The sequence below is a fragment of the Ursus maritimus genome, unplaced genomic scaffold (genome assembly GCF_017311325.1).
Source record: "Ursus maritimus isolate PB19 unplaced genomic scaffold, ASM1731132v1 scaffold_11, whole genome shotgun sequence".
Classification (NCBI taxonomy): domain Eukaryota; kingdom Metazoa; phylum Chordata; class Mammalia; order Carnivora; family Ursidae; genus Ursus; species Ursus maritimus.
In genome coordinates this window covers 7,546,100-7,573,238 of record NW_024423453.1, presented here as the reverse complement: position 1 = coordinate 7,573,238, position 27,139 = coordinate 7,546,100, and the positions used below count along the sequence as shown (strand labels likewise).

At 42.3% G+C, this 27,139-nt stretch overlaps 1 protein-coding gene across 10 annotated transcripts in view; it reads right to left on the bottom strand.

Annotated features, from left to right (window-relative positions):
• The window catches only part of ALPK1 (alpha kinase 1), a 121,074-nt gene that overhangs the window by 9,865 nt on the left and 84,070 nt on the right, over window positions 1–27,139 (bottom strand). For 7 of the 10 annotated variants that reach the window (XM_008689438.2, XM_008689439.2, XM_008689440.2 and 4 more), the window contains 7 exons: window positions 15,770–15,968; window positions 8,865–8,924; window positions 7,610–7,696; window positions 6,333–6,409; window positions 5,371–5,466; window positions 3,502–3,606; window positions 453–2,568 (listed from right to left, as the gene is read on the bottom strand). In XM_008689438.2, the coding sequence (XP_008687660.2) occupies window positions 453–2,568; window positions 3,502–3,606; window positions 5,371–5,466; window positions 6,333–6,409; window positions 7,610–7,696; window positions 8,865–8,924; window positions 15,770–15,968 (2,740 nt within the window). Of the gene's footprint in view, window positions 1–452; window positions 2,569–3,501; window positions 3,607–5,370; window positions 5,467–6,332; window positions 6,410–7,609; window positions 7,697–8,864; window positions 8,925–12,222; window positions 12,303–15,769; window positions 15,969–27,139 lie in introns of those variants that run through there. The other 3 variants (XM_040626252.1, XM_040626255.1, XM_040626256.1) reach the window with 3 other exon arrangements.

Below are 27,139 nucleotides of genomic sequence, written 5' to 3'. Positions count from 1 at the left end.
TCTGCCCACCAGAAGAGTGATGTCGAACTAGGTCAAACTCTGCCACCTAGAATCTGAATGGGGAAAAAACAGAAATCAGCTGGCTGATAATGAGAATCCATGGAAAAGACAGATGCTGAGTGGCTATGTCATGCAAAGCTGTTTTAAACCCTGACTGATAACTGTTCCTTGGTCCTGTAAGATTCCTGTCTGCCTTACTGCCTTGTGTATCTTCATAACAAGCCCCCAATATATGAGGTGGCCTGAGTACGCCTCTAGTCTTTGCAACCATTAGAGTCCACCACACCAAGAGTGAGGGAAACCCCCAAAGTACATATTTCTCTGTATATTCACAAAGCATAACAGGGGTCTGTGTCTTGAGTTTTAAGTGACCTACATATCAAGCTCTTCAGAGGACCCCAAAGGTACACAGAGGCTTCCTGAGGCTGTACCTACTGAAAGGTTGTACTCACTGTGTGCTCGGTGGAGTTGATTGGGCTTAAAAACTCCTGTATTCTCCAGTCTCTGTAACAGCCAATCATGCGTCACACCTGCCAAGAGTTTTTCAAAGTCATCAGGGTGCAGGGTTCGAGCCTCTAGGATCTCTTGCCTTATCATTCCTGGCAACAAAACAAAAGAACTGCCACTGGAATTCAGAAAGGACCAGGGGTTGTCCCCCTCAGAAGAACCGCCGGAAAATGAGGATGATTTCAACCACCACGCCGAGGATGAGCTGGAGTTCTGGCTGCAGTTTAGTATGTTTCCTGGTTTGTTTCCTTCCTCTGTGGTAGTGCAGTCCTTGCTAAGATCAGGGAAGGCAATGTTATTGCTTACAGATGGGTCGAGGGTCTCAGCCCCCTGACTATGCGGCTGCCTCAGAGCACACAAGCTAGAAGAGCCACGCCCACTTGCGGGGTGAACATCTGTGCTGTCGAGCAGTTGGCCCTCCTCATCCACTGTGGACGCCTCAGGGTCAATGTCTTGCTCTTTGACTGAGCCTCTGCTCTTTCCTGAGTCAGGATTTTGAACAGGCCAATGAAGAGTGAGAGAGCTACATGCCATCATAGAACTTTTGCCCAGAGAATCCTCCATGACTACATGAGAGTCTAAGGGTATATCCCCTTCTTTTTCCTCTGTTTCTCCTTCTGGGTCAACACCGGAGGGGCTATCTTTAAATGTAAGGCCTGTGCCTCTTTTGATTTCTTCCCCATGCCTGTCTTTGGCATCACAGTTGATTTCTGGAAATTCAGTTAGTTCAAAGGTTTCTTCTTCTCGGACCGAAGGATATGTGGCTATGTTCTTGGGCCAAACAGAATCAGAAGAGGACAAAGCAGAACCAAACAAGGGTCTGGAATGAGCAGAAGTGTTTCTGGATCCCATGGTTCTGACTTTCTGTAAACCTTCTGGAACTCCTTCTAACAGCCCTGCACCAGAGGCCAAGAACATGCCTGTTGTGTTAGGAGGACAGAAGGTTGTCAAGGGCATGTGTTCGTGTAGCTGACTTTGAGAAGACTCTAAATTGTCATCCTTGGACCCTTGGAGAGAGAGACCATGAAGCTCTGAAGACAGTGGATGTACAGCTCTGCCGTCCTCAATAATCTCTAGTTCTTCAGACAGGGCAGTGGAACACTGAGTATCCACAAGATGTTCTTCTTTGCAAGGCTCTTTTCTGGTTGACCTATCATCGATACAATTCACTTCTTCCCAGCTTGTAGAAGAACTGACCCCTGAAAACTTGCTCCAAGAACTAGAACAATGGCTGTCACTCAGAGACTTGTTCAAAACAGCTCCTTTACCCTGGCTGTGGTCTGGTGACTCAACCTCAGTCTCTACATCTTGATCCAAGGAGACTCGAAAAGCATCAGAATGGGGCCAGTTTTTCCTTCCTATCCTCCTGAGTTTCTCCTGATTATTCTTGGCCATTTGGGAGGAAGATATTACCATGCCTTTTTGAAAATGTGATTGGTCTTCAGTAGTACACACAGTGTCTATGTTTTTTGTCTCTGTTTTTAGAGTAGTGATACAGACTCCTGTTTCTGTATCTTTCTGTTTATTTTTGTTGTTTCCACAAGAGCTTTCAAATACTTCACACACTGAAGTATGGTGCTGTGAATAGGCTTCAAGGATGTTTTGGAAATCCACTTGCCCATACAAGATGGGTTTATCCAACCCATGCTTGAAACTCTCTGGAACATAAGACTTGCCATCTAAATTTGAGAAGCCTTGAATTTGTAAATGATCCTTTACCTGGGCGATAATAGACAAGACCTGCTGGGAGAGAGCTTCTCTCTCCTGACTTCCAGAGGAAGTACTGAAACTGTACAGCTTTCCCATAGCTTCATTACAGAGCTGACCTGCTGCACGGACTATCTCCGTCTCCCCATAAAGTCTTTGGTGCACTGTGGTAAGGCCGAAAGCAGCTTTGAGGAGACTATGAAGCTCTTGTTTTCCAGTAACCGGTTCATCATATCTCTTGGTGAGGAGGCCAATTTCGAAGGCCTCTTTGGCTTCACACAGATATGAATTTTTCATTTCTCGAGGACAGTCCTTAGAACTACTATATGACAACAAGCATGTGCCACGGATATTCTGAGGAAAATACCAAATACAAAATCAGACACTGAATTAGAAGCTGGAAGTGAATCAGGAAATCTTCATTCCTAGAGGACAGTTGTTAGAAGTATTATAGGAAAATAAACACGTGTCACAGATATTCTAAGAAAAATATACAATCAAGTGTTGAGTCACGGACCTAAAGTCTTTTTGGTGAATCAGGAGAAGGGACTGGGATATATGTGATTGGGTGGCATGAGGGGGTAAGAAATGAGCTCTAACTACTATCTTGCTGTAGGCCTGATCTTTTTTTTTAAAGTTTATTTTTTTTAGTACCCTCTACACCCAATGTGGGGTTCGAACTCATGGCCCTGAGATCAAGAGTTGCATGTTCCTCTGACTGAACCAGCCAGGGGCCCCAGGACTGATGCTTTTTGATCAAAGATGATAAATTTGTTGTTGCTGTTACTGCTGTTGTTAGTTTTAACAAACAGAGTCTTTATACATGGGATGCAGACAGAGTAATCTTCTCTGTGCAAATAAGGCTGCTGTATATGAAAATATAATTTATTTAATAGTAGTCAAAACAACAGAGTAATGGCTTCCAAATCCCTCTGTGTACCTGGGCACTATTTCAAAATGAAAGATTTCTGGGTACCTATCCCAGAGATTTGCATTTAGTGGATCTAGGGTGGACCAGGAATGTGCATTTTGAAAAGACTCCTTGGGCAATTCTGATGTGCTTGGGGAACCATTGGTCTAAGGCAGACCGCATCATACCCTCAGGCCAAATTAATTTAGCTTCCACCAGGATGTCACTACTCTGACTGATAGAACCTTTCCATACATAAGGCCTGATCACAATTATCTAGTGATGTGCACAAAGCCCACTTTGGGTTGGTCCCTTCCCTGTTACTGGTTACTTTCCTCACTGGGAAGAGGCTCAGGGAGAGGCTGCCCTTGGCTTACCACGGCCGAGAGCACGAAGAGGGGCGTGTAGGGACTGAAGGCTGTTGCCAGTTTGCAAGCTTCTGCAGCTGACAGCAAATGGTGGTCAAACTCCTTCAGCAAACCCTGTGAAGAAACAGGAGGCCAAGTGGTGTACTGACAATTATTTATCCACTAGCAAAAGTCAGGCTATGAACTGCCTTTGCTTTTCTTTCAGGATTCTGAGGGACACTCTGCCCCTTGTCATAACTATTTCAGAACAGTGCCAAGGAATTAAGTGGCTCAAAAGGCCCTAGGGAGCTGAGTGGCCTTTCCCCCAGCACCCACACACAACCATCCCCCCTCCCTCCCCAGAGAGGGCCTAATGTGTGCAAAAATTCACAACGCCTACTGGTACAGAATAACTGACACAAGTTTCTCTGGAGGATCGTGCAACTCTTTGTTCACAGAAACTGCATATTTTGCAGCCAGATTAGCTGATGATTTCTGCACTGTTCTTGGCAAAGAGCCGTTTAATGTATGATTTCACAGCAATTAAGACTCATTCACTCATCCTAGAAATACAGTTCTAGACATGAAGGAGATAGCAGACAGTGAGCCTGCAATAAGCTTACTTCCTACTGAGGGGAGGGGGTCAGTCAATACACAAAATGAGTACAATGCAGAGTATCTGACATGGCGATAAGTGTTCCAGAGAAAAATAAAGCGGGAAGGAGGTTCAGGATGGGGAGGCAGTTTCCAATTTTTTAAAGATTTAATTTAACCTTTTTTTGTGTGTGTGAAGTAAGCTCTGTACCCAGTATGGGGTTTGAACTCAGACCCTGAGATCAAGAGTCACATGCTCAGCCACACACGTTGGCAGTTTATAATTTTAAACAATCCTCAAAGACAACTTCACCGAACAAGGGATTTAACAACCCTTTTCTTGTATGTTGGTTTGACAGCAAAAGCAACATTCTGCTAAGACTCAGACTGCCAGCAGCAAGCTGCATGCGTTCTTATGCCACACTGATCACTACTAAATACGGGTACTCTTGTCACTTTAGTATTTAATGAAAATGGCAATCTTCATGATCATATTAAACCTCTCAGGACCAGTGCAGTGCAGGCGAGCAGTTCGATGTCTATGCTAATGCTCTTGACGGTCAGAGACCTGGGTTCTGCTCCTAGTATTCTTTCTTACTGGGTCTGCAAACTATAGAGCTCACTCAGTTTCTCTGGACCTCAGTTTATTTTTCTCTAAAATGGGAACAATACATTTTGCTCTACCTACCTCATAGGGTTTTACATGACTCCTATATATTGAGTTGTAAAGGAATACATAAGTATTAGTAATAAGAACCCAGACAAGTGACTGATGCTCTGAGTTGAACAGAAGGTAATTAAAGTTTTAAAATTGTTACCCCTTTGGGGCACCTGGCTGGCTCAGTCAGTACAGCATGCAACTCTTGATCTCAGGTTGTCATTTCGAGCCCCATGTTGGGTGTAGAGCTTACTTAAAAAAATAAAATCTTAAAAATTGTTACCCCTTTGCCTTATCACTGAGGTAGCCCAAGTGTGGAAATGGATTTTTGTGATGATTTGAAAGGAAATGAGTGGGATTCAAAGCATTTATCACCTTGATGGTATTCATTCATTCATTCACTTGTCTTTTTTGTTGTTGTTAGTACCCTTGTATGTCTGGTACTGTGCTAGGTGCTAAGATAATAAAGCCAAATAGGACACCACAGGAATTGTGCCCAAGATTGTTCATGTGACCCGAAAAGGGGAGGCACTTGTGCTCCCTGACTCCTGGAGAGAGAACGAGATTGATGTACCAATCACCAAAAACGTTGGCAGTTTTGTAAGGTGATGCCACTCTACACTGTGGTTTTGACATGTGATAATTACCAAGTTAATCTGTGGATTGTTTTTAAACTTTTCATAATCTTTTTTGCTCATGGAAACAAAGATATCTGCCAGTATACCTAGTGATGTGGAAATACCCTGTAAGAAACAACAAACAAAAAACACAGATTAGGAATTTATGGTCAATTACCGCTCTCGTCTCAAGGCTTAAAGGCAACGATCAGTCCTCCATATGAACTATTGCTCCTGCTGCTTCTTATTCTAATTGTGATTGTTATTCTGACAGTGGAAATACTTCTAAACCAGATGCCACAGGGCTTGAAAGATCATCACATCCTGAGGACACAGACCTAATGTAAACACAACTATTTCTTAGTTGGGCTTTACTGGACTGTCAACACTAATTTCCCCATACTGCTAGGCCTGAAGAATTGGCTCAAGCAAGAGTCCTTGTGTCCCATTCTGTGTCGTAAATGGATTGCAGGCTGACACAGCTCAGGGAGATGAGATAACCCAGTGTTCCAGTTAACAAGGAGAATATTCCCGCAGAGGTACAGAGAATGAAAACATCAAGTAGGAAAGCGAACGTTGCCTCTCAGTTTCTTGGATAAAGATGCCCCAGAAACAATTAATTGAAGCCTGCCCACTTGACTCAAGGAAAACGACTTTACATATAAGCAACTTGGCCATCTCAACCTGTGGAATCATGTAAAGGCTAAATCAGTAATCAAATAAATAGATGAATGGATCAAAAAAATAAATTCATAAATAGTTAGAAATGAATGCCAAAACACTAACTACATGCCAGGAATCTAGCTGTGAGTGGGGACAGGGCAACATATAAGAGGAAGTTACCAAATGTTCCTGGTCCTATGCCCAGGCAGAATCGATAAAAATAGAACCAATAAACTTGACAAATGATACACTGAATTGTGCCATAAGGAGATAATCATCCAAAGACAAATGTATGAAAGGAAAAAAAAAAAAAGCGCTAGATACACCACCTTTCTATCTGGCTGAGGAAGTGTCAGATACCCTATGATGGAGGTCCAGATTAGCTCTGCTGCTTCGTACCACATCCCTGGAAAAAGAGGGGGAGACAGGACACACCGCTAGTGTCTGTGTATTGTGTTAGAAAATACCTTTGCAAACTAATACAGAAAGAAGATTCACTGGCTCCTTGTAGGAAATTTTAGGGTTGAATTATATTGACAGCAATCAGCAGATAGAAATCTGCTGGAAAAACAGCAACTTATTTTTCCAGTTGGTTTAAGAGAGATAATTCCTCCCTTTCACAGAGAAACAGTAAGAATTATTGTATATCATATGTAATATATATGAATATAAAAATCATTAACTCCATTATTTACAAGAATACTAATTACCATTCTATGTTAAAATTTTTCAAACACTTTAGTTTGCATATTTATTTATTTATTTGAGCACCTACAGCTCCTTTTTATTCTTCCTTTTTTTAAAAAAAAATTAATTTAAATTCAATTAATTAACATATAATACATTATTGGTTTCAGAGGTACAGGCCTGTGATTCATCAGTCTTATATAATACCCAGTGCTTTTTCGTTGTTTTTTAAAGTCTTCAGTGTTCAGGTGAGGGAAGGGCCTCAGGGGCCCCAGGAGTCCCAGGGCCTCCTTCCTCCCTCTCAGCGTATCTCCCCACTCCTCCCTCCAACCTACAGCAGAGCCTCTGCCCTGTGTCCCTCCCTCCTCAGGACGCCTCCTTGGGAACCCCACCCCCACCCCCAGTGTTCAGGTTGCCCTGATCTGGGGACAGTGCTAGGAGCCCTCTCCTGGACTGCTGGCAGAGCACTCAGGCTTGCTGGGATGGAAACAGCAGGGGCGGGGCCATGCAGTTTAAAGCACAGTTAGCATTCTATAAATTTTGTTTGACAAACTCAGGAATGCCCTCTGAGGAATGAATGGGTAAGGTGTTGGGGTGGGGTAGAATAAGGTGTCACTCTAGCACATGGAGTCCTGTAGAACTGAAAGTTAGAAGCCAGAAATAATACCGAGGACCCTAGGGTTAACATCACACTGTACAACTGTATATTTCTTTAACAAAACTCGACAGAAAATATTTTGTTCTATTCATGTTCATAACACTCCTGGGATCTTAAACACCATTTTCTTTTTGATGAGGAAACTCAGTGAAGTGGGGATTAGTAATTGTAACCAGATATAATAAGAAAATCCCACGGTAAAATCTCGCAGCCAGACTTTGTAAATGAGCCCTGAGAGGCACGAATGTTTGATGACCGTACCCAGCTTTTGCAGAATTTGCCCTCTGATCTGTATGCAGACTGACTGCACCAGGACCTTGTCGCTTTCATTTCTGTATAGCCAGGTACCTACAACAAAAGAGGGAAAAAAGCAAAGTGGCTTTAGCTTTGAATTGTCAAGGAAATAGCCTGGTGAAATGAAACCATTTTTACAGAAGTCTTCATGAGCACATGCGCTCCAGATTCAAGAGATGATCTTTTCTCTACATTTAGGGAAAGGTCCCAACTCGCTGCTGTAACCTACAAGGCTTCACAGAAATGAACTCCTGTCTGGTCTCCGCCTCTGCCAGCTGACTATGTCCTGCCGCACCGACTTCATTTGTGTTCCTTATCATGGGAGCTGTGTCTTGCTGTTACCTCTGCCTGGGACCCGCTTCCCTCTGGTTCCTGAGGAGACCAGCTCCTCCTTCCAGTCCACCCAAAATTGGCTTGGAGGTTGAGACTGATGACTGCACGTGCACACCAAGAAGGTATGAAAAGATTTAGTACTCATGTAATGAGGCTTTCCGAGGAGAGTAGGCAGGCACCCAAGCTGGTCCATTTGACATGAGTGAAGAGTGGTGAGTGGCTTTGGTTTTTATTGTGATTGGGGTGTGGGGCTGGGGTAAAGTCTCCCACAAGGTATGCTCAATTTATTGATGAGTGAGTTTAAACCAAACCAAACCCCCCCCCCCACGCCAGCCTGTCCAGTTATGGGAAAATGTGGATGGGGGAAGGCTGGGGCCTGAAAAGTGTCAGCGGTCAAACACCAAAAATAGAGTCAAATTCATTATCACATCCTCCTTGATTCTGTGTCACACCATGTTCTCTATTCTCCTGGGCTTCTAATCCCAGCGTGTGTGTGTGTGTGTGTGGTATGGAAGATGGGATGTGTGCATATCATAGGTTAGTGATGGTAGCCATAAATGAGGGGTGTATGGTCAATATCTGTATTCCCAACTGCCTCCCCACTGGCAATGTCTACAAGTTTCAAGGAGCTTGGGAACCTTGGATCCAAGCACACTGGGATTAAAAATCTCCTGGAAGTTGTGTTCAGTTTACTGGGAAACTTATTGACTTTAATGTCCAGAAGTTCAGACAAGATATCTGAAGGTTCGAATGATTTGCTACCCAAATTCCAGGGAGTTCCGGAGACGTCTAGTGTAGGGTAACTATTAGGTCATTGAGTTGCTTTTAAACAAGAACTCCAGTAGATACTGCAGGTGAAGGTCGTTGTGAAGATATGAAAGCACCTTACCTGTTGCTCCGTTGTTGCTTATTAGACTGCTCAGGATATACTCTGCTTTTAAAAGTTTCCCTGAAAAGAAGCAACCAAATGCTACACAATTAGTTTTGAACATGTGCCTTCAATACTACTAGTAGTTTATGCTTTAAGATTAACACATTATAACAGGGAACATAACCTTTCTCGGAAACATTCTGTTTTAAAATTTAGAGTCAGGGGCACCTGGGTGGCTCAGTCGGTTAAGTGATGGACTCTTGATTTCGGCTCAGGTCATGATCTCAGGGTTGTGAGATCAAGCCCCACATCAGTCTCTCTGTTCAGCAGGGAGTCTACTTGAGATTCTCCACCCCTCCCCTCTCCTCTGCCCTCTCTCTTCTGCAAATAAATAAATAAACGCAGGTGGCTTCCCCAGCGCTTCTCCTTGGCTCCTCAGTGTGCAGAGGTCAGCAGCACCCAGCAGTCAGCAGTGTCCTGCAGCATCCTCTCGGGTAACTTCGCAGTGCAGTGCTGCCAGGGAGGGACTTCCCCACGAATGTTTCCTCCTGGCATTCCATAAAGGTGGCTTTGTGGTGAGTTCCAAGGCGCCTCTCAGACAATGGCTTCTCCCAGCACCCAAGAAGGTGGATTTCCGGTGAGTTCTCCTGGCATAGGACCTCCTTGACTTCTCTGCCATCCCATGAGCCATGGCTGTGCCTTCTCCAACAAGGTCTGGGGCGCAGTTCTGGTGTGCCTGGCTGTGGGGTTGGGAGCTTTTTCTTATATGCTCTACTTCAGTACAAGGGATAGCGGCTGCTCCTTTAAATGCTTCTCCTGTATTCTTTAGAGTTCTCTTTACTACTTAATAGTAATTGCTCATTAATCCTCTGATATAGTTCATAACTCTTTATATTAAATGTTCCTTGTTCAAATTACTGTGTTGCTTCCATCTCCTCACTGGAACCTAACCAGGAACATATCTAACCCTAGTTTGTATTTTTAACCTAAATGGGTTGAAAATTTTATAAAACACCTCTCACATCTTAGGTGAACATGAACCAGTTACTACATTATTATTATTATTATTATTACTATTATTATTATTATTATTATTTAGTAAGCTCTACACACAAGCAGGCTTGAACTCATGACCCCGAGATCAAGAGTCACATGCTCTACCAACTGAGCCAGCCAGGTTCCCCTGAATGAAGCAACTTTTAAATATTTAACCATCCTTGTATACCTGGAATAAGTCTTCCTTGACTATAGTGTATTATTATTAATTTAATACAATGCTGGTCAATTTGATAATATTATAAGATTTTTGCATCTGATAAATTATGTAAGTGATACTACCATATAATTTCCTTTTATTTTTATCTTAATTAGTTTGACCTGTGCATTTACCTATTCTTTATTTATCATTGCTTTTTGAATCTCCTACTCCATCTCTATAGATCCAACATCTCCCTTAACAAAACATATTCTTTCATGTGTGTGTGTGTGTGAGAGAGAGAGAAACAGGGAGAGAGATGTCTTGAGAATAATAAATATTTTTAGTCTTTGTCTAAAAATGTCTATTTTGTCCTCACTTTTGAATGATGACTTTGCTAAGTATAAAATTCTAGGTTGAAAGCTATTTCCTCTCTCTCTCTCTCTCTCTTTTTTTTTTGTAGATTCCACTGCTTTCTGGACTCTGTTGTTCCTGATAAAATGCTTTTTGTCAGTCTAAATATAGTTCCCATATCTATAATCTGTCTTTTCTCTCGGTTTCAAGATTTTCTCAACGTTTGATTTTCTGTAGTTTTACCACATTATGTCTAGATGATTAAAAAAAAAAGAAGTTAGCTCAAGGTTGCATCCATCTCTTCAATGCAAAGACATGTTTTTCTCCAATTCCAGTCAGTCCTCTCAGAAGTCCTATTATGCTTATGTGCTTTTTTCATTCTATTCTCCAAGTTTTAAAATTCGTCTTTCATATTTTCATCTACCTAACTCTAGATGCTTCATTCTCAGTATTTTCCTTAAATATAATTTCCAGTTCCATCACTTTCTCTCCTGCTGTTAGATCTGCTGCAGGAATGCATTTCAGGTAGATTAGTTAGGGGGTAAGAACACCTGAGAAACTGCCCCAGGAAATTTATCTTTCTTGGAAGGTTGTTACCACTAAGCTGTAACAGGTAGGCACATATTTAGAATCTTTGGATAGTCCTTTAAAAAAAATTATTTATTTTTAAAGATTTTATTTATTTATTTGAGAGAGCAACCGAGCCCACACATGAGAGAGCACAAGTGAGGGGAGGATGGGCAGAGGGAGAAGCTGGCTCCCCGTTGAGCAGGGAGCCCCACGTGGGGCTTGATCCCAGGACCACGGGATCACGACCTGAGCCAAAAGGAGATACTTAATCGACTGAGGCACCCAGGCATGCCGTCCCTTCCTCCCTCCCTTCCTCCCTCCCTTCCTTCCTTCCTTCCTTCAAAGGTTTTATTATTTATCTATTCATTTCAGAGAAAGAGCGAGAGAGAGAGTTCGTGAGCAGTGGGAGGGGCGGAGGGAGAGGGACAAGCAGACTCTGCGCTGAGTGGAGGGTCTCCACTTGGAGCTCGATTCCACAACCCTGAGATCAGGACCCGGGCTGAAATCAAGAGTCAGACGCTTAACTAACTGAGCTACCCAGGCATCCCCAGGTAGTCCTTTGCTAGTCAAGTGAGGTTTGGAGAACAGCAGCATCAGTGTTGTCTGGGAGCTGGTTAGAAATGCAGAATCTGAGGCCCTGACACATCCCTACTAAATTAAGATCTGCTTATTTTTAAAAAGATTTATGTATTTGAGAGAGAGAGAGAGAGAGAGAGAGAGAGAGAGAATGCATGCACAAGTTGGAGGGAGGGCAGAGGGAGAGGGAGAGAATCCTCAAGCAGACTCCCTGTGGAGCATGGAGCCTGATGTAGGTCTCCATCCTAAGACCCTGAGATCATGACCTGAGCAGAAATCAAGATTTCCCATGTGCAAACGACTGAGCCACCCAGGTGCCCTGGATCTGCATTTTTTAACAAGATCTTCGGGTGGTTCATTGAAGTTTGGGAAGCACTGCTATAATGAGACTTTTTTAAAAAAACTTTTATTTATTTAAGTAATCTGTATACCCAATGTGGGGCTTGAACTCACAACCCCGAGATTAAGAGTATTCCAACCGAGCCAGCTATTTGTGACTTTTTATCACCGGTCTGAGATGAGATTAAGTGAAAAATGGAGAGTAAGCATTTGGTAATTTTTATATCTTTTGCCAAAGTAATTTTATGACTTCAATCTAATGAGAAATACTTTGGACTTATAGTTTTATGTATTTATGTTTTTATTTCATTTTACTAATAATTTCTATTTTATTGTATTCACCTCAGTTTAAGCAGTTTCTTTGGCAGTTGGTGTCCTCATAGGCACTTGAAATTCGAAAAGCTTAGCCACCAACTTGGGAGAGCTGCTGGGTTTTTGGCTCTCTCTAGCCTTCATCATGTGATTACATTCTTGTAGCCTGTATGTACAAAAGAGGAACTTAGATGCTGTGCTTGCTTTGTAAGCAAATCCCTAACAATTACTAAACTTTCTGACCACAACACTGCTTTTTAATTTCAATTGCTGTATTTTAAAATTTTTTTTAAAGATTTATTTATTTATTTTAGAGAGAGTGCATGCATGTGAGTGTGGAGAGGGGCAGAGTGAAAGGAAGAGAGAGAACCTCAAGTAGACTCCATGCTGCGCACGGAGCCGGACAAGGGGCTCAATCTCATGACCCTGAGATCATGACTTGCGCCAAAACCAAGAGCCAGCCACTTAACCTACTGAGCCATCTGTATTTTTAAATTTCTGAAAATTCTCTTTAGTTCTTTTTCAAAGGGTGAATTCATTTTCTTTTCCTGTTACGTTCTGTTCCTTAAGCATACTATTTTTTAAGCCATATGAGTCTTTCAGGTTGTTCTATTTTTATATGTTGTTTTAGAGGGCCATTGTTTCCTGTTTGTTGTACATGCTGTTCTTCTCTTACATGTTTCATTTCCTTTTGTTGCTTACACAGTTTAACCAAGGACTTCGTTAGCAAGGATATTCTCCTGTGGGATTCCTATGCCCCTGGAGTGAGGATGTGTCTCTAGAGCATTGTTTTGTACTTGATATTCTGCTGGGCCCCCAAAATGTCAGTCCCGAACCAGTTTTTTGTTAATTATTTGGGGGGATTCCCTCCCTTGTGGGTAGGGTAAATTCAGACTCCTCACACACGTTTGGCATAGTCTTGGGGTTCTTATTTATTTGGGGAGATCTTTTTTGGTCTCTACCCCAGAGCTTGGGTAGAAAGCAAGCTTCCTTCCTTGTCACTTCTCTGGCTGAGCTGGTGGGGTTGTTCAGTCACCTCTCATAGCTGTGCAACCTCAAAGAATTCCCACTTTGTGCAACTATTTCACTCCTCACATAGTCCCATAGACCTGTCTCTTGTCCCTACATGGGGATTAAAATGACAGTCCCTTCCCCTAGGACCATACCCAAGTGTAAACCCTTCTGGCTATAGTGTCATGAGCAGTAGACTACTGTTTTAACTTTGAACACTTTCTATGTTTCCACACCTAAAAAAAAATATTCACAATATCTATGTGATAGGAGAAGATTATATACTTGCTTAATCCTCCATGTGAAAGAATTGAAGATTTGAACCTTTACCTCTAATTATGGCTTAAAAGGTTTTGCCTCCTAATTTTAAAATGTAAGAGTGAGCTGGGCAGGCCCAGGATGTCCTCTATTGCCTCTGAAATCCCATGCTGAATGCTCCGACTTTTGGCGTGTGTTTTGAGTGGATACTAGGAAGGGCTGAGTTGAAGGGGTAACAGTAGGACTGTGCTGTCCCCTCATATGACCTTTAATCCTCTTCCTTACTCCTTATAATATCATATAGTCCTCTCATTTCTCCATCCCAGCAGTCCCAAATGCTGAGAATGGAGACCGCTTCTCATGGTACCTTCTTTACAAGGACACCACCGCTGCTCCAAGCCCCTCTCTCTGAGACATCCAGCGTATGGGGAGGCTTAAGAGTTGTTTGGGGGGGGGGGATGCTGAGTGGCACAGTAGGTTGAGAGTCTGACTTGGTTTCGGCTCAGGTTCCGATCTCAGGGTTGTGAGATCGAGCCCTGTATCGAACTCCGAGCTCACTGGAGTCTGCTTGAGTTTTTCTCTCCCCCCACTCCCACTGTTGCACTCTCATTCTCTCTCTCTAAAATAAATTAATCTTTTAAAAAAACTAAAAGAGCTGTTTGGGGGGAGAAGTTCACAAAAATCACTCAACTCTGAGACTGTGTTTGTTTTCTTGTGGCTCTTTCGGCAGTATCTTTGAGAAAAAGACAACCAACTGTTGGGGAGTGAGATCTAGAATTTTATCTTAGACACAGGCTACGAATCAGCAGAGGAGCACACTGCTCATGATGATATCTACGCTTACTTGTTATCATGGTTAGAAGCATGAGAGAAACAGCGAAACAAACAAGTGAAAAAATCAGTTTGGCTGTGTAAAACAAAGCTATTAACATGCCTGCCTTCCGCTTGACCTCAATTTCCATGTCACACTATAGCAAATCCGTATATCATAAAATAGGCCACATTAGCTCTGTTCCAAGCTCTAATTGAGGAGAACCAACGTTACAACTCTGCCTGTGCGCGCCCGGCCTTCATCATCCTGTTCTCCCCACGGAATGCTATGCACACACACCATCGCCATCCCATGCGATCTGAAGGAATATTAGTTGTTAGGTTTCCCTCATACCCCAAACATTATAAACGCCAAACATTGTAAAATGTCCCAAGTCAGGGATATCGGAAGGAAGCAAGTCTTCCCAAGTTCAACTCTGTCCCCGCAGTTACTCTAGGAAAGTAATAAACACGGACACAATTTATGCACAGCTGCAAGAACTTGAAAGTGAATGAAGTTGGGCTTTTGAAAAGTGAACCTCCACAAGCCCATTTCTCTCATGTCCTTTTATCTCTGTCCCTCTCTGCATCCAACAATTGTCCCATTTAGTATAGTCAGTACAGTTCCTTTTCAAAGGAAATGAAGTAAAGATACTTTAACCCCTTGAAGACCAGACTTACTTAAGCAATAATAATAGCTAAAATCAATTTAAAAAAGGAGCCAGTTCTGTTTTTAGGAAGGGCAAATCTGCCTTCTACTTTTGTCTTTTATTCTTACACTCTTAGAAAGGAGGATAACAGGCTACACATTTCTCTACCTCATGGTTTTCAGTAATTTAAATAATTCAAAAATTCTATAGAAGTCAACTTCACTGTAATACATAGCAGGCCTTTTCTCCCTCCAGCCCCCCTCTACAGTGCATCCTAAGTTAGAATGTCAGCCTCATTTATCATTTCATTCAAAGTGACAGAAGAAGAAAAAAAGATACTTTAGGGCCTAATCAGGTACTGTACCGGTGTTCCCGGTGATGGAAAAAACCCTTAAATTACTTCAGTGGATTTGTCAGCTCTATTGTTAGCATAGTCAAGTGGCCCTACAGAAAGGAGACAGGAGAACTAAGAGAAAATAGTCGAATTTTAATCTGCTTTTTAAAGGCTCTTGGTCAGAAGTATAGCAATTCAGATACCCCTGTTTGAAAGCAGCAGGACAGATTTGTTAGAAGACAAAAGCTCCAATTAGTATTTTCCACACCCTTTCACAATTTTCTCAACTGCTTTTGGCTCTGAAACCCTTTATGCCAGGGCCTTTGTGCTGGCAAGAGGCGGGTGGAAGGGCACCTCGGAGGGCCGGGGTTGGGGAGAGCCCGCGGCTTGAAAAGATGGCCCGCAGGCGCGGGTGCCCGCCGTCCTCCCGCGGAAGTCAAGGAGCCCCGGAGCGAAGGCGAGCCCCCCGGCTGGTCGGCCCCAGGACCGGAGGGCCAGCAGGAGGGAGGCCTACCTGAGTTGACCGAGAGTCGGGCTTGGCGAATAACCACCTGCGGGGCAATCGGCGTTGCTGGCTGCAACTTGTGGAGCCCTTTGGCGACCTGCAGGAGTTTGCCGGAGACGTCGAGCCCGTACAGGAAGCGGTCGCTTAGGAACACAATGGCGGCAGCAGTCGCACAGTCGCGGGCGAGGATGGAGGCTTTCAAGGACGCCTGGAGGAACACCCATGCGACATAATGAACCAGACAGAAGCAGCGCCCCGCAGAAAATGAAGGCCGCCTTGGGACCAAGCTTAGTCTTCTGGGTGGTTTTTGTTGTTGTTGTTGTTTTTAACCAAAACAAGAACAACAAAACCTAGAACTAGGGGAAGAACATACATTATTGGGCGGCTGAACCCAAAGGAAAAAATAAATAAGGAAAAATCCAATTCAATTGTGAGATTAAGTCTTTCATTTTGTTTTCCCCACTACATTTCTAAAATTATACAAGTGATAGATGTATATTTCCTGTTATTAGAAAATTCAAACACAAGGTAAAAATGAAAAGTGACTCTTAGTTTCCCGACTCTTTACCTTAAGTTTTCCCCTCCTCCTCCCCAATATCATTCTCACTCTTCCTCATCATGGTTTCAGAGCGATCCTTCTAGAAACTTCTACCGTCTTGTGTATATTTAGACATGAATTGGTTCCTTGCCTTGCTCTCTTCCCCCTTTCTCCTCTCCCTCTTTTTCTCTCTCATAAATGAGATGATACTAGACATATTGTTATGTTAGTTGGTTCTCTCAGTCATCTTAGCATCTAGTAAAGCGTTCCACATCGGTTCATAACACTCTGCTTCACTCATCGCCTACATTTTAATTGAGAAGAAATATAGAATTTTAGGCAATATTTTAAATTTATATTTAGGTAATGAATAAAACAAGAAAAAGAAGAAAACAGGCATGGAATGAAAGTGTAACATAAAGAGTGAGAAGTAGAGATAAGTGAGGCAAACTTGTATGGACAAACATCATCTTTTGGTCTCCAAGGTGTTACACTCAAGAGAGTCAAAGTCATGTAGCTAACAGCATAAATGAGTTTCCCACTCTGTAGTACTTTCTCCATTTGCTAGACTAAATCAAGCAGTGTTTCCTGAGCATATTGGTTCACATAGGAAGCCAAGAAAGCATTGCTCATTTTCCTAGCACAATGTTACTACACAAAGCACTGATTTCTTTACCACATAATCCTAAGTACTAACACTTGCTGAGTAAAACTAGATGCAGAGCACAGTGCTAAGTGCATTATGTGTCCTAATTCGCTCACTCTTTACAACAATCCTAACAGGCAGATTCTAATAATACCCCCATTTTACAGATGGGAAACCTGAGACTCATAGAGGTTAGGTAACATGCCCAATGTCACATGACCTGTGACTAAGAGGGGAGATTTGAATATAGGAAGTCTAGGTCCAAATCTCACATGTTCAAGTTCCATGTTGTACCAACTTTATTTTAGGAAAACAGGAGTTGGGTATCAATTATCTGATACTTGCAGTGATGCCAGTAAATACCAAATATGTAATCGGCGTTGTTACCATTGCTGATCTGGTATACTTTTGTTATATCTCTTATGGTGTGCTGTTCTATAGCACTGCATGTAGAACATAACATTTATATTTATAGGTATTCATTAATCAGTTAATGCCTACCAATAACCAGCACAATAACTGCTCTATTTTCATACTGATGCTTTCTTAACTCGATAAGGCATTTGTCTACATAATTCTGGGGTTCAGCTAGCAGATCTCCTGTACTCTAATATGAAGCTATACCTTTCAATTTAGCCTTTATCAGAATTAAAGGTAATGTTTAACCTCTTGTCTGCCTAATTCTTGTTTTATTTCTCAGTTTGCTCAGAATCCAGGAGGAAAAGAATCCTGGATCCTCGCAAAGATCCCAATGTTAATCATGGCCTAATATACCATAATCCTTTCTAAGAAAACTGCTCTGCCCACAGCTCTTGTCTTTGAAATTGACATGCATTTTGCTGCTGGAACTTGACTCCATTGCCCCACCCTACCACCAGCCCAAAGCTAACCCCAGAGTGCTCATCTGATCCCTGGTCCCATGACTCTGTGGCCTGGCTTGAAAAAATGAACTCTCAAATCTGAACTAAGAAACATAGAAAGAGTGGGAGTCAGGGTAGAAAGAAGCAGAAAATAGAATGTAGCTAAGTCACATTTATGAGCAGCAACAGACTGAAGATGGAAGAATGATGCCTCTGAATCTAAATGTACCTTTTCAAGAGGCCATTCTTAGAGTTCCAGGCCTCCTTGATTGTTCCATTATGTTTTCATAATAATGCACACCCCATTTCGTGAATTTGCTTGAGTGAACCTTTGTTCCTTCCAACCAAAAAAAACTAAAACTGAAGTGTTCAGAACTTCTATTGAGAATTGTCATATTTTAAAATGAGAACAAGTCAGTCAATTGACCTTCATAAACTGTAAATTCAAATGGAAAGGAAAATTTATGGTTTTATGTATGCCCAGCTCTGTTCATAAAGGCTGGTCTCTGGTCAAGAGTCCTTCCTATGCAAGGAAGGTTTGCAACCTCAGCTGTTATCTGCAGAACTTGCAGCCTCTTCCACTGCTAGGCTTCCTGAAACGTGTGCTTGGAAAGAGCAATGCTATTGCTGTCACCCTGCTCATGACCACGTATCTTGCAGGGTCCTCAGCAAGCCACAGTGAGTTCCCTCTCTTTGCGGTTGCCCTTTGGTGTGTGCTTCATGGTCAGCTCTGCTCTCCCTTCTCACAGGTGCCCTGGTTCAGTTTTAGGGTAACCGTATACCTACTTGGGATGCAATGCTTAGTGACAGGCTATTTTCCAGAAATGATTCTCAATCCTTACCTGATAAAAATGGTTTCCATCATTGTAGTACCATCTAGTTTATGAGAAACATTCACATACACTATCCCATTTGAATTTATAGTAACTATAACATCTAAGTAAGGTAAGGAAACTGAAGTTGAGTGACTTTCCAAATTTACAAAGTCCAAAGGATCAGGGTCAGGCAGGAACCCATGTCTGTATCTTTTTAAAATAATTTTTCTTATTGTGGTAAACAACGCATAACATAGAATTTCCATCTTCACCACTTTCAAGTGTACAGTTCAGTAGTGTTAAGTATATTGTTGTGGAATAGATCTCCAGAACTTTTCCATCTTGCGAATATGGAAATCTATACCGATCAGACAACAACTCCCCTTTCCCCACCACAACCCAGCCCCTGGTAATCACCATTTTACTTTCTATTCCTATGAATTTGATTATTCTAGGTACTCTAAGTAAGTGGAATCATATAGTTTTTGTCTTTTGGTGACTGGTTTATTTCATTTAGCATAATGTCCTCAAGGTTCATCCATGCTGTAGCATGTGACAAAATTTCCTTCCTTTTTAAGGATGAATTATTCTGTTGTATGTATATACCAAACTTTGTTTATCCATTCATTTGTTGATGGACATTTGGTTTGCTTCAAACTGGTGGCTATTGTGAATAGTGCTGCGAAGGACATGCACATGAAAATATCTCTTCAAGATCCTGCTTCCAATTATTGTGGCTATATATCCAGGAGTGGAATATATGGATCATAGTGTAATTCTATTTTTTATTTTTTGAGGAAGGTCCAGCTTGTCTTCCTTAGAAGTTGTACCATTTTACAATCCCACCAACAATGAACAGAGTTCCAATTTCTCCCTATCCTTGGCCAACACTTGAGAAACACAACTGTCTTAAGAATCAATCTTTCTTCTACTTCCTCCCTATGGTCTGATCAAGGTGATTTTGCTCAGTGCCTAACCTGGGCATAAGAAGCTGGGTCTTTGGAGCTAGGGCTAAACTTGTCACTCACTGAATACAGACAGTTTCTAAGGAAAACATATCCTTTATTATGATGAGCAAATTCTAAAAGAGCCAAAAAAAAAAAAAATTGAAAAGAGTGTTCTTGTTATGTATTTAAAAGTAAAGGAAAGAAGAGAAAACTTTATAGGAGATGGCCTTTAATTCCAGTGTTTTGAAATTCTCTAGTAAAAGTTGGTACCATGAATTTGGTGATTAGCTTGAAATTATTCTAGTGGACAAACTTCACACTGAGCTGCAAAGACACTTTGCAAATCCAGTGAAAACTTCTGTGAGGTGGTCTTCCTGACTTGAGACAATGGAGATTCTAGGAGTCTGGGTAGGTCAAGGTGGCCAGAGCTCACAGAGAGGGCTATACAAAGCAAGAAGTCCAGAGATCTGAAGAGGGTTCCTTGAGTTTTCAGCAGAGCTCATGCATGGAAAGACACCACCCAAAGCTGAAGAAAGCACCACCTGAAAGGACTGAGGAAACAGTCCCCAGGCTTCATGTAGGACTTGTGTTTCCACCAACCAGAAAGGAAAATCTTATTGTTCACATGCATGGGGTAGAGTATTCAGACGGGCATCACTTCAATAGTGAGACAGAATTAGAATAAGGTGGCTCTTGGCCCACTCTAAAAGTTTAGAAGCAAGCTTGAAAAAGATCAAACAATTTCCTAACTTGATTGAGTCCCAAAACAAAGTTCAAGGATATTTACAGGCTCACAAAATACCCACCATCCTACGTGGTGAAATTTACAATGTCTGGCATCCAGCCAAAAATTACCAGGCATGGGAAAAAAAGGCCATATTGCAGAGAAAAATAAATCAATAGAAACTGACCTCAAAATGACAGTTATTATAACTGTATTTCATCAGTTCCAGAAGGTAGAGTAAAAACTAGGTGGAATTACAAACATGGGAGGGAGATGTAAAAATGATCCAAATCAAAGTTCTAGAGATTAAAAAATATATAATGTCTGAAGTGAAAGCACAGATACCTGAATTTGTTTCCTAGCTGCCATTTATTTGCCATGGTAAGTTACTTAAACTCTCTGAGTCTCAATGGCTTCCTCTGTGAAATGTGGATAATATTTATTTGCAGTGCTTTTCAGGATTAGAGGAAATGTGAGTCAAGCGCTCAGCACAGGGCCTGGCACATGGTGAGTGCTTAATAAATGACAGGGAACACTGTGGGGGAAAAAAAAGGAACAAGAAGTCAGTTCATGCATTCCCACTCTCCTGCATGAGAAAATAACAAGAAAAGACAGGCTCTGGAAATACATGTCAGCGGAATTTTCAATAGAGTAGAAAGGAAATAATAGATCATGTGTATAACATCTCTAAGGCTTATTTCAGAAAATGTCTAAGCCTCTAATTTCTTTTAATCTCTTTCTTCTCTTCACCAACTCTGAGGAGTGATGTTACTAGAAACCGAGAAAGAAAAGGAAAATGAGCAGGCTTTATGGCGGTTGGTGAAGGAAAGCTGGTTCCTGAAAGGGGGCCTTCTCAGCACGTGCGAGTTGCTTTTGGCTGTCGCCAATGGAGGAATCCCTCCCCGAGCACCTGTAAACTGATGCTGCAAACACCCTATTCTGCATCCCGCATGAACACGCCATATATTTGAGCAGAGAACATTGCCTAATCTATTTTTCCCCCTTCTACTCTTAATAGATTGGAGCACAAAAGCCTGAGAGAGGGTGACCTGCCAGACAAAGGGCCTTTGAGTTCCTTGGAAAAGTAGACTTGGAGGAGGATGGAAGGAATCCAAGTGGCCCTATTATTTCCACTTGCACTAATTAGACATTTTTCTGTCAGCTATTGAGCACTGCTGAGAGGCCAAACTCACTGAATTCATTTCTAAAGTGTTTACAGAAGTTTGCATCTGTTTGTGTCTCTTCAGGAGGAAAATAAGCACTTCAATAGCATTGTGGAAAATCTAAACGAAGCATCCTATTCTGGAGGACCTGGCATCCCCACAGCTGCATAATTTAGCTCCGTTCAGGGCCGAACCTCTCGCATCTCTCTCCAAAACCTAACGATGCAAAATGCAGAGAAGTCAACTCAGGAGAATCTTTTTTTTCTTGTCATTGTCTTTTCTCTCCCTCTTTTGAAACAGCAGCATGCTGTGCACTACATACAGATTTAGGTGGGTATCATTCTTGTAGCCCCTCTCTCGCGTTTCTACCAGCACTCTGAGAAATTAATACCCACTTTCATTTGCTGCCAAGTGAGGGGATAGTAAATTCCTCAGCAGCCACGCAGAATACATCACCATCCTGGGAATCTCCCCCAAATGTACGCCCGGGGAGCACTCTGACTTCAGAAGGAGGGGAATGAAAGGAGGCCAGAGTGTGTGGCAGGGAAGGACACTAAAAGAGAAAGTTTCCCTACATGGTAAAATGTGCCTGGGTTATGCACAATTAGATTAACATGAAAGAGAGTCCCTCCCCCACCCCCACTCCCTAAAAAAGAAAGAAAAAGAAAACAACACAAAACCCCTAACCCACTGCCTACATGGGCAGTGCCTTTGAAATGCATATTGGTCTACATGGAATTTGATTCAGGATTCTTTTGTTTGGGTTTGTAGGCCTATGACTGACCTGCCATCACAGAGGACTCAAAAATATGATCTTTTTAGACAATCTCACAGCAACAGAATTTTAGTGTTGGAATCAACATAGGATAACTCAAGAAAAAAAACACAAAAATTCGAACAGGAGTTCTACCCCTTTGTCTTCCCTCAGCCTGACATAAAGGCTGTCAGATTGTCCACATGGCCACCAAATTGTGTTTTTCTTGTTGACTGACCATGTTCCGATACAAATGTGTGGATATAGATAAGAGAGTGTGCTGGATTTCTAGAGACAGGCTTACAAATGTGTGTGTGTGTGTGTGTGTGTGTGTGTGTGCTTGTGCGTGTGCAACAACCCCACAGTTGTTTTTTTTCATCTGTTTTCGGAATGGAAATACGGGGTTCTAATTGAGTTTATGGCACAAAGGGAACTTCACGGCTAGAAAGCTGAGTCAGGTGGTAAAGGAATCAAACTCCACAATGAGATTTCAACACACAGATGATTGAAAAAATGCTAAAGAGCCTTTGCTAAGGGCTTTTGCTGAACAGCAGCAAGGAAAAGTGTGTGCCGTTTTCATGGTTCCTTGCATTAGTGGTAGCCCCTCCCGGTACTGAGCGTCAAGTTTGGGTCCCAGCTATGGGTTCAAAGCCGGGATACATTCGCAGCAATGACAATGGCAGCTGTTCTCTAGGGGGGCTGGGTGAGGGGACTCAGAACTGAAGCCATCTGGCATTGCAATTGGCAGGAATAGTGTAAAGGGAAATTATTGCTGCATAGCAAATTGGGAGATTGGAAAAAGGCAGGGGAAAGATGTCCTGAGGTGAGGAATTAGCAGAATAAATAAATGAAAAGTGAGGATGCCTGCATATTTATACATCAACAATAAATCAGACGAAGAGTAGAAGCCATCGAACTGGACTACTCAAGGTCAACGGAAGACCAAGCATATCATGCTCCGTGTTCACCCACCCACTGATGTGGTGAGGGAGGAAGAGAAAAAAACTTGAACTTTCCTAAGGTTTATGCCCAAGACCAGTGAATACTTCATCACCCTGCCTTTGTTTTACTAGTGCAACATGCAGATTCACGCCCTTTTGAAAAATAGTTCTATATCTTTTTCTTTATATACCTAAAGATAACATTTCAATCGTCTCTCCCTGTTTTTCATCCTTTCTCTCTCAAATCTACCATAGATGGAGTTGGCTATCTTTTAAAAGAAAAAGAAAGCAGTTTCCAAACAGAGAACCACCTACCCAGAATCCTAGTGGAATCTCATGGTCCCTGGGAGCCAGGGACCTGCATGCCTTAGTCTCTTCAAGGTTGTATGGCCACCATGACTCCAGTCATAATTGGTCATTTCAACATCCACAACGATGATTCACTCAGCACACCGGTCTCTCCTGCCACAGCCTCCATACTTCCAACAATCTTGTTCTACACCAGCCTTAGTCCCTATGTCTGTGGTACCTATGACTCCCATGGTCAGAAATACCCTAGAACTTGCGATTTTGGTGGCAGCACAGTCTGAATCTCAACTTGACCACTTGGTTCTCTGATATTTATCTCATATTCTAGCTGCCTTTATCAGGACCTCAACTCCAACAATTCTGTAACCCTTTAGGGACAAGCACATAATCCACTGACCCTACTATTTTTTGCTATGCTATCAATTCCCTCATGTTCTTGCTTGATTCTTTAAATTCCCAGGGTGCATCAATATAGTGACTTTTTAAAAAAGCATTCTTTTTTTTTAAAGATTTTATTTATTTATTCAACAGAGATAGAGATAGCCAGTGAGAGAGGGAACACAAGCAGGGGGAGTAGGAGAGGAAGAAGCAGGCCCACAGCGGAAGAGCCTGATGTGGGGCTCGATCCCATAACGCCGGGATCACGCCCTGAGCCGAAGGCAGACGCTCAACCGCTGTGCCACCCAGGCGCCCCTAAAAAAGCATTCTTGACTCCTTTGTCACTTTCTGCTTCTGTCATGTTTGTCTGGCAATTCCAATCATATTTCTTGTTAAGGGAAAATGTTGGCCTCACATTAAAATCACCTAGGGGGACTTTAAAAAGTTCAGATGTCCAGATGGCACCCCAGACCAGTTAAATCAGATTCTCAGCAAGTGTACCCACTCATCGATTTCTTTTAATATTCCCAGGTGATTCCAAAGTACAGGTACAGCTGCAACCTCCCAAGTTAGCCTGACTGTTGGCCTTTCCCCATCCCTCATTTCCTCCTTCTTGCTAAAGATGGAACAAATTATCTAATAGGTGGAGTATACCTGCCTCAGACCTTCCTCTCCCATCTTTTCTCTTCTTTTAAAGATTCTATTTATTTATTTGAGAAAGAGAGAGAGAGCACAGAGGGAGAGGGAGAAACAGACTCCCCTGCTTAGCAGGGAGCCCAACTTGGGACTTGATCCCAGGACCCTGAGATCATGACCTGAACCAAAGGCAGATGCTTAACCAACTGAAGCACCCATGTGCTCCTCTCCCATCTTTTCAAAACCTCCTCCCTGTTCTGCAATAAGGGAAGGAGCCTGCCAGCAACAAGATGAGTCTGGGGTGGAGAATTTACCAACCCACTTGTCTGAACACCTAAAGCTACATTCTCCTATCCATTTTAGAATAATGACAGTTGCGGGGCGCCTGGGTGGCTCAGTTGTTAAGTGTCTGCCTTCAGCTCAGGTCATGATCCCAGGATCCTAGGATCGAGCCCCACATCGGGCTCCCTGCTCCACTGGCAGGGAGCCTACTTCTTCCTCTCCCACTCTCCCTGCTTGTGTTCCCTCTCTCGCTGGCTCTCTCTCTCTCTGTCAAGTAAATAAATAAAATCTTAAAAAAAAAAAAGAATAATGATGGTTGCTCTTTTGCATCTATCTTTCAGTTGGTTCTGAACACAGGAGGTGATGATGAATGTTATTTATTGTCATTTACAATCCCCAAATTATATCTACTTCTCTACCTAACCCGAGCCTCTACCCAAACAATTTTAATGTGGCTGGAGAAATCATGACACTTTAAATTTATGGCCATAACCTTAAGTTGGCCCTCAGCTCAGCCTCACAGTCCAGCTATGCTCACACTTTCTGCTTTCTTCTCAAGCTGCCACACTCTCCATGGACAACCTGGCTTCTTATTTCACTGAGAAAACAGTCAATGAGAAGCGACCTTCCTCATTGTCTTACCCAGATTTACCAACCCTCTTGCGGTGGAGCCCACGTTCCAACCTAGACTCCCATTGGCAGGTTTAAGGCCAACCTCCCACTCAGTTCTATCCCTTCCTCTTTGTTAGAGGACACTGCCTGTAAACACCCCCTTTCTCTTTCTGCATCATTGATTTCCTCATCTCTACTGGATCATTCTTATCAGCATACAAACCTAGCACCTTCGATCTTTAAGAAGTTTTCCTTTACCCAGACATCTTTGTCTTTGTCCGTTCAAGCTGCTATAATATAAAATGCTATAAACTGGGTGGTATAAACTCTGTTATAAACAACAGAAATTTATTTCTCACAGTTCTGGAGGCTGGGAAGTCAAAGGGCAAGGTGCCGGCAGATTCAGTGTCCGGTAAGAGCCCACTTCCTAATTCACAGATGCCATCTTTTCCCTGTGTCTCCCTGGGGCCTCTTTCATGAGGGTATGGATCCCATTCATAAGGGCTCTGCCTTCATGGCCTAGTCACCTCCCATAGGCCTCACCTCCTAATACCTTCACCTCGAGGGTTAGGATTGCAACATAGGAATTTGGGGTGGGCGAGGGGACATAATACTTGGTCCACAGCAATCTCTCCCCAGATCCTATCCCATTGTCTCTGCCCCCTTCATAGCCAATCTCAAGAGTTGTCTAAACTCATTGTCTTTATATCCTCATTTCCCATTCTTTCTTAAATCTATATCTTTCATCCCCAACACTCCACTGAACCCATCCTTTTCAAGGTTGCCAACAACCTCCAAATCCAATGACCATTTATTAATCCTTATTCAAATTCCTAGAAACATTTGATTGAGCCAATTAATCCCTTCTTTTTACTCACATGATTTCTGGCATTTCACACCCTCCTGGTTTTCTTTTTTACTTCACTGGCTTCTCTTCTTCACTCTACTCTGCTGGAGTATTCTTCTTTTCCAGCCTCTGAATGTTGAATGCCCTAAAACTCAGTCCTGAAACTGCTTCTCTTCTCTAGCTATACTCTAGCTAGACTGTCCCATAGCCTCAAAGATCATTTCTGTTGGTGAATCCCAAATTTGATCACCATCCTAAGTCTCCTTCCTGGAATGCAGCCTTGTATATGAAATTGCCTAGACAACAGTTAGCTTGTCAATTAGGTATCCCAAAATTAGCATACTTAAAACAGAGCTCTTTATTTTCTCTTCTATACTTGCTTCTCCCTCTGTGTCCTCCCACTCAGTAAAGACAATCCATACATTCATTTGCTTAGGACAAAACTTTAGAGTTTTGACTCCAAGTTTGTGACTCTTTTCCTCTTGTCCAACCCATCAGCAAATCCTGTTGGCTGTGCCTTTAAACTACACACAGATGTCTACAATATTTATTATTGAAGTTAATGTCATGGTTATATGTGGTGACAAAGAAATGTTAGTGAAGCCTGAGAAATTGGAATCCTTATACCTTTTTTTTTTTTTACTATGAAAATGTCTGTAAAACCATAGCAAAACTATTTTCTTAGAGGACCTTTTCACTGGAAATAAACATAAAATGAAAAGCAAAATCAAAAGTCTATATTAGTTGATATAACACTTAACTGTGGACAGAACTTAACTGAGTTGAGGCTCATGAGCTTAATCTCAAAAACGAGGGGGAACTCATCATTGCAATACACTCCATTAATAGGGGAAAACTTTGCACATGAAGCTTTATAACGTAGCAAATTCTTGGCATATGATTTACTGAGAATTCATTCATTCACCC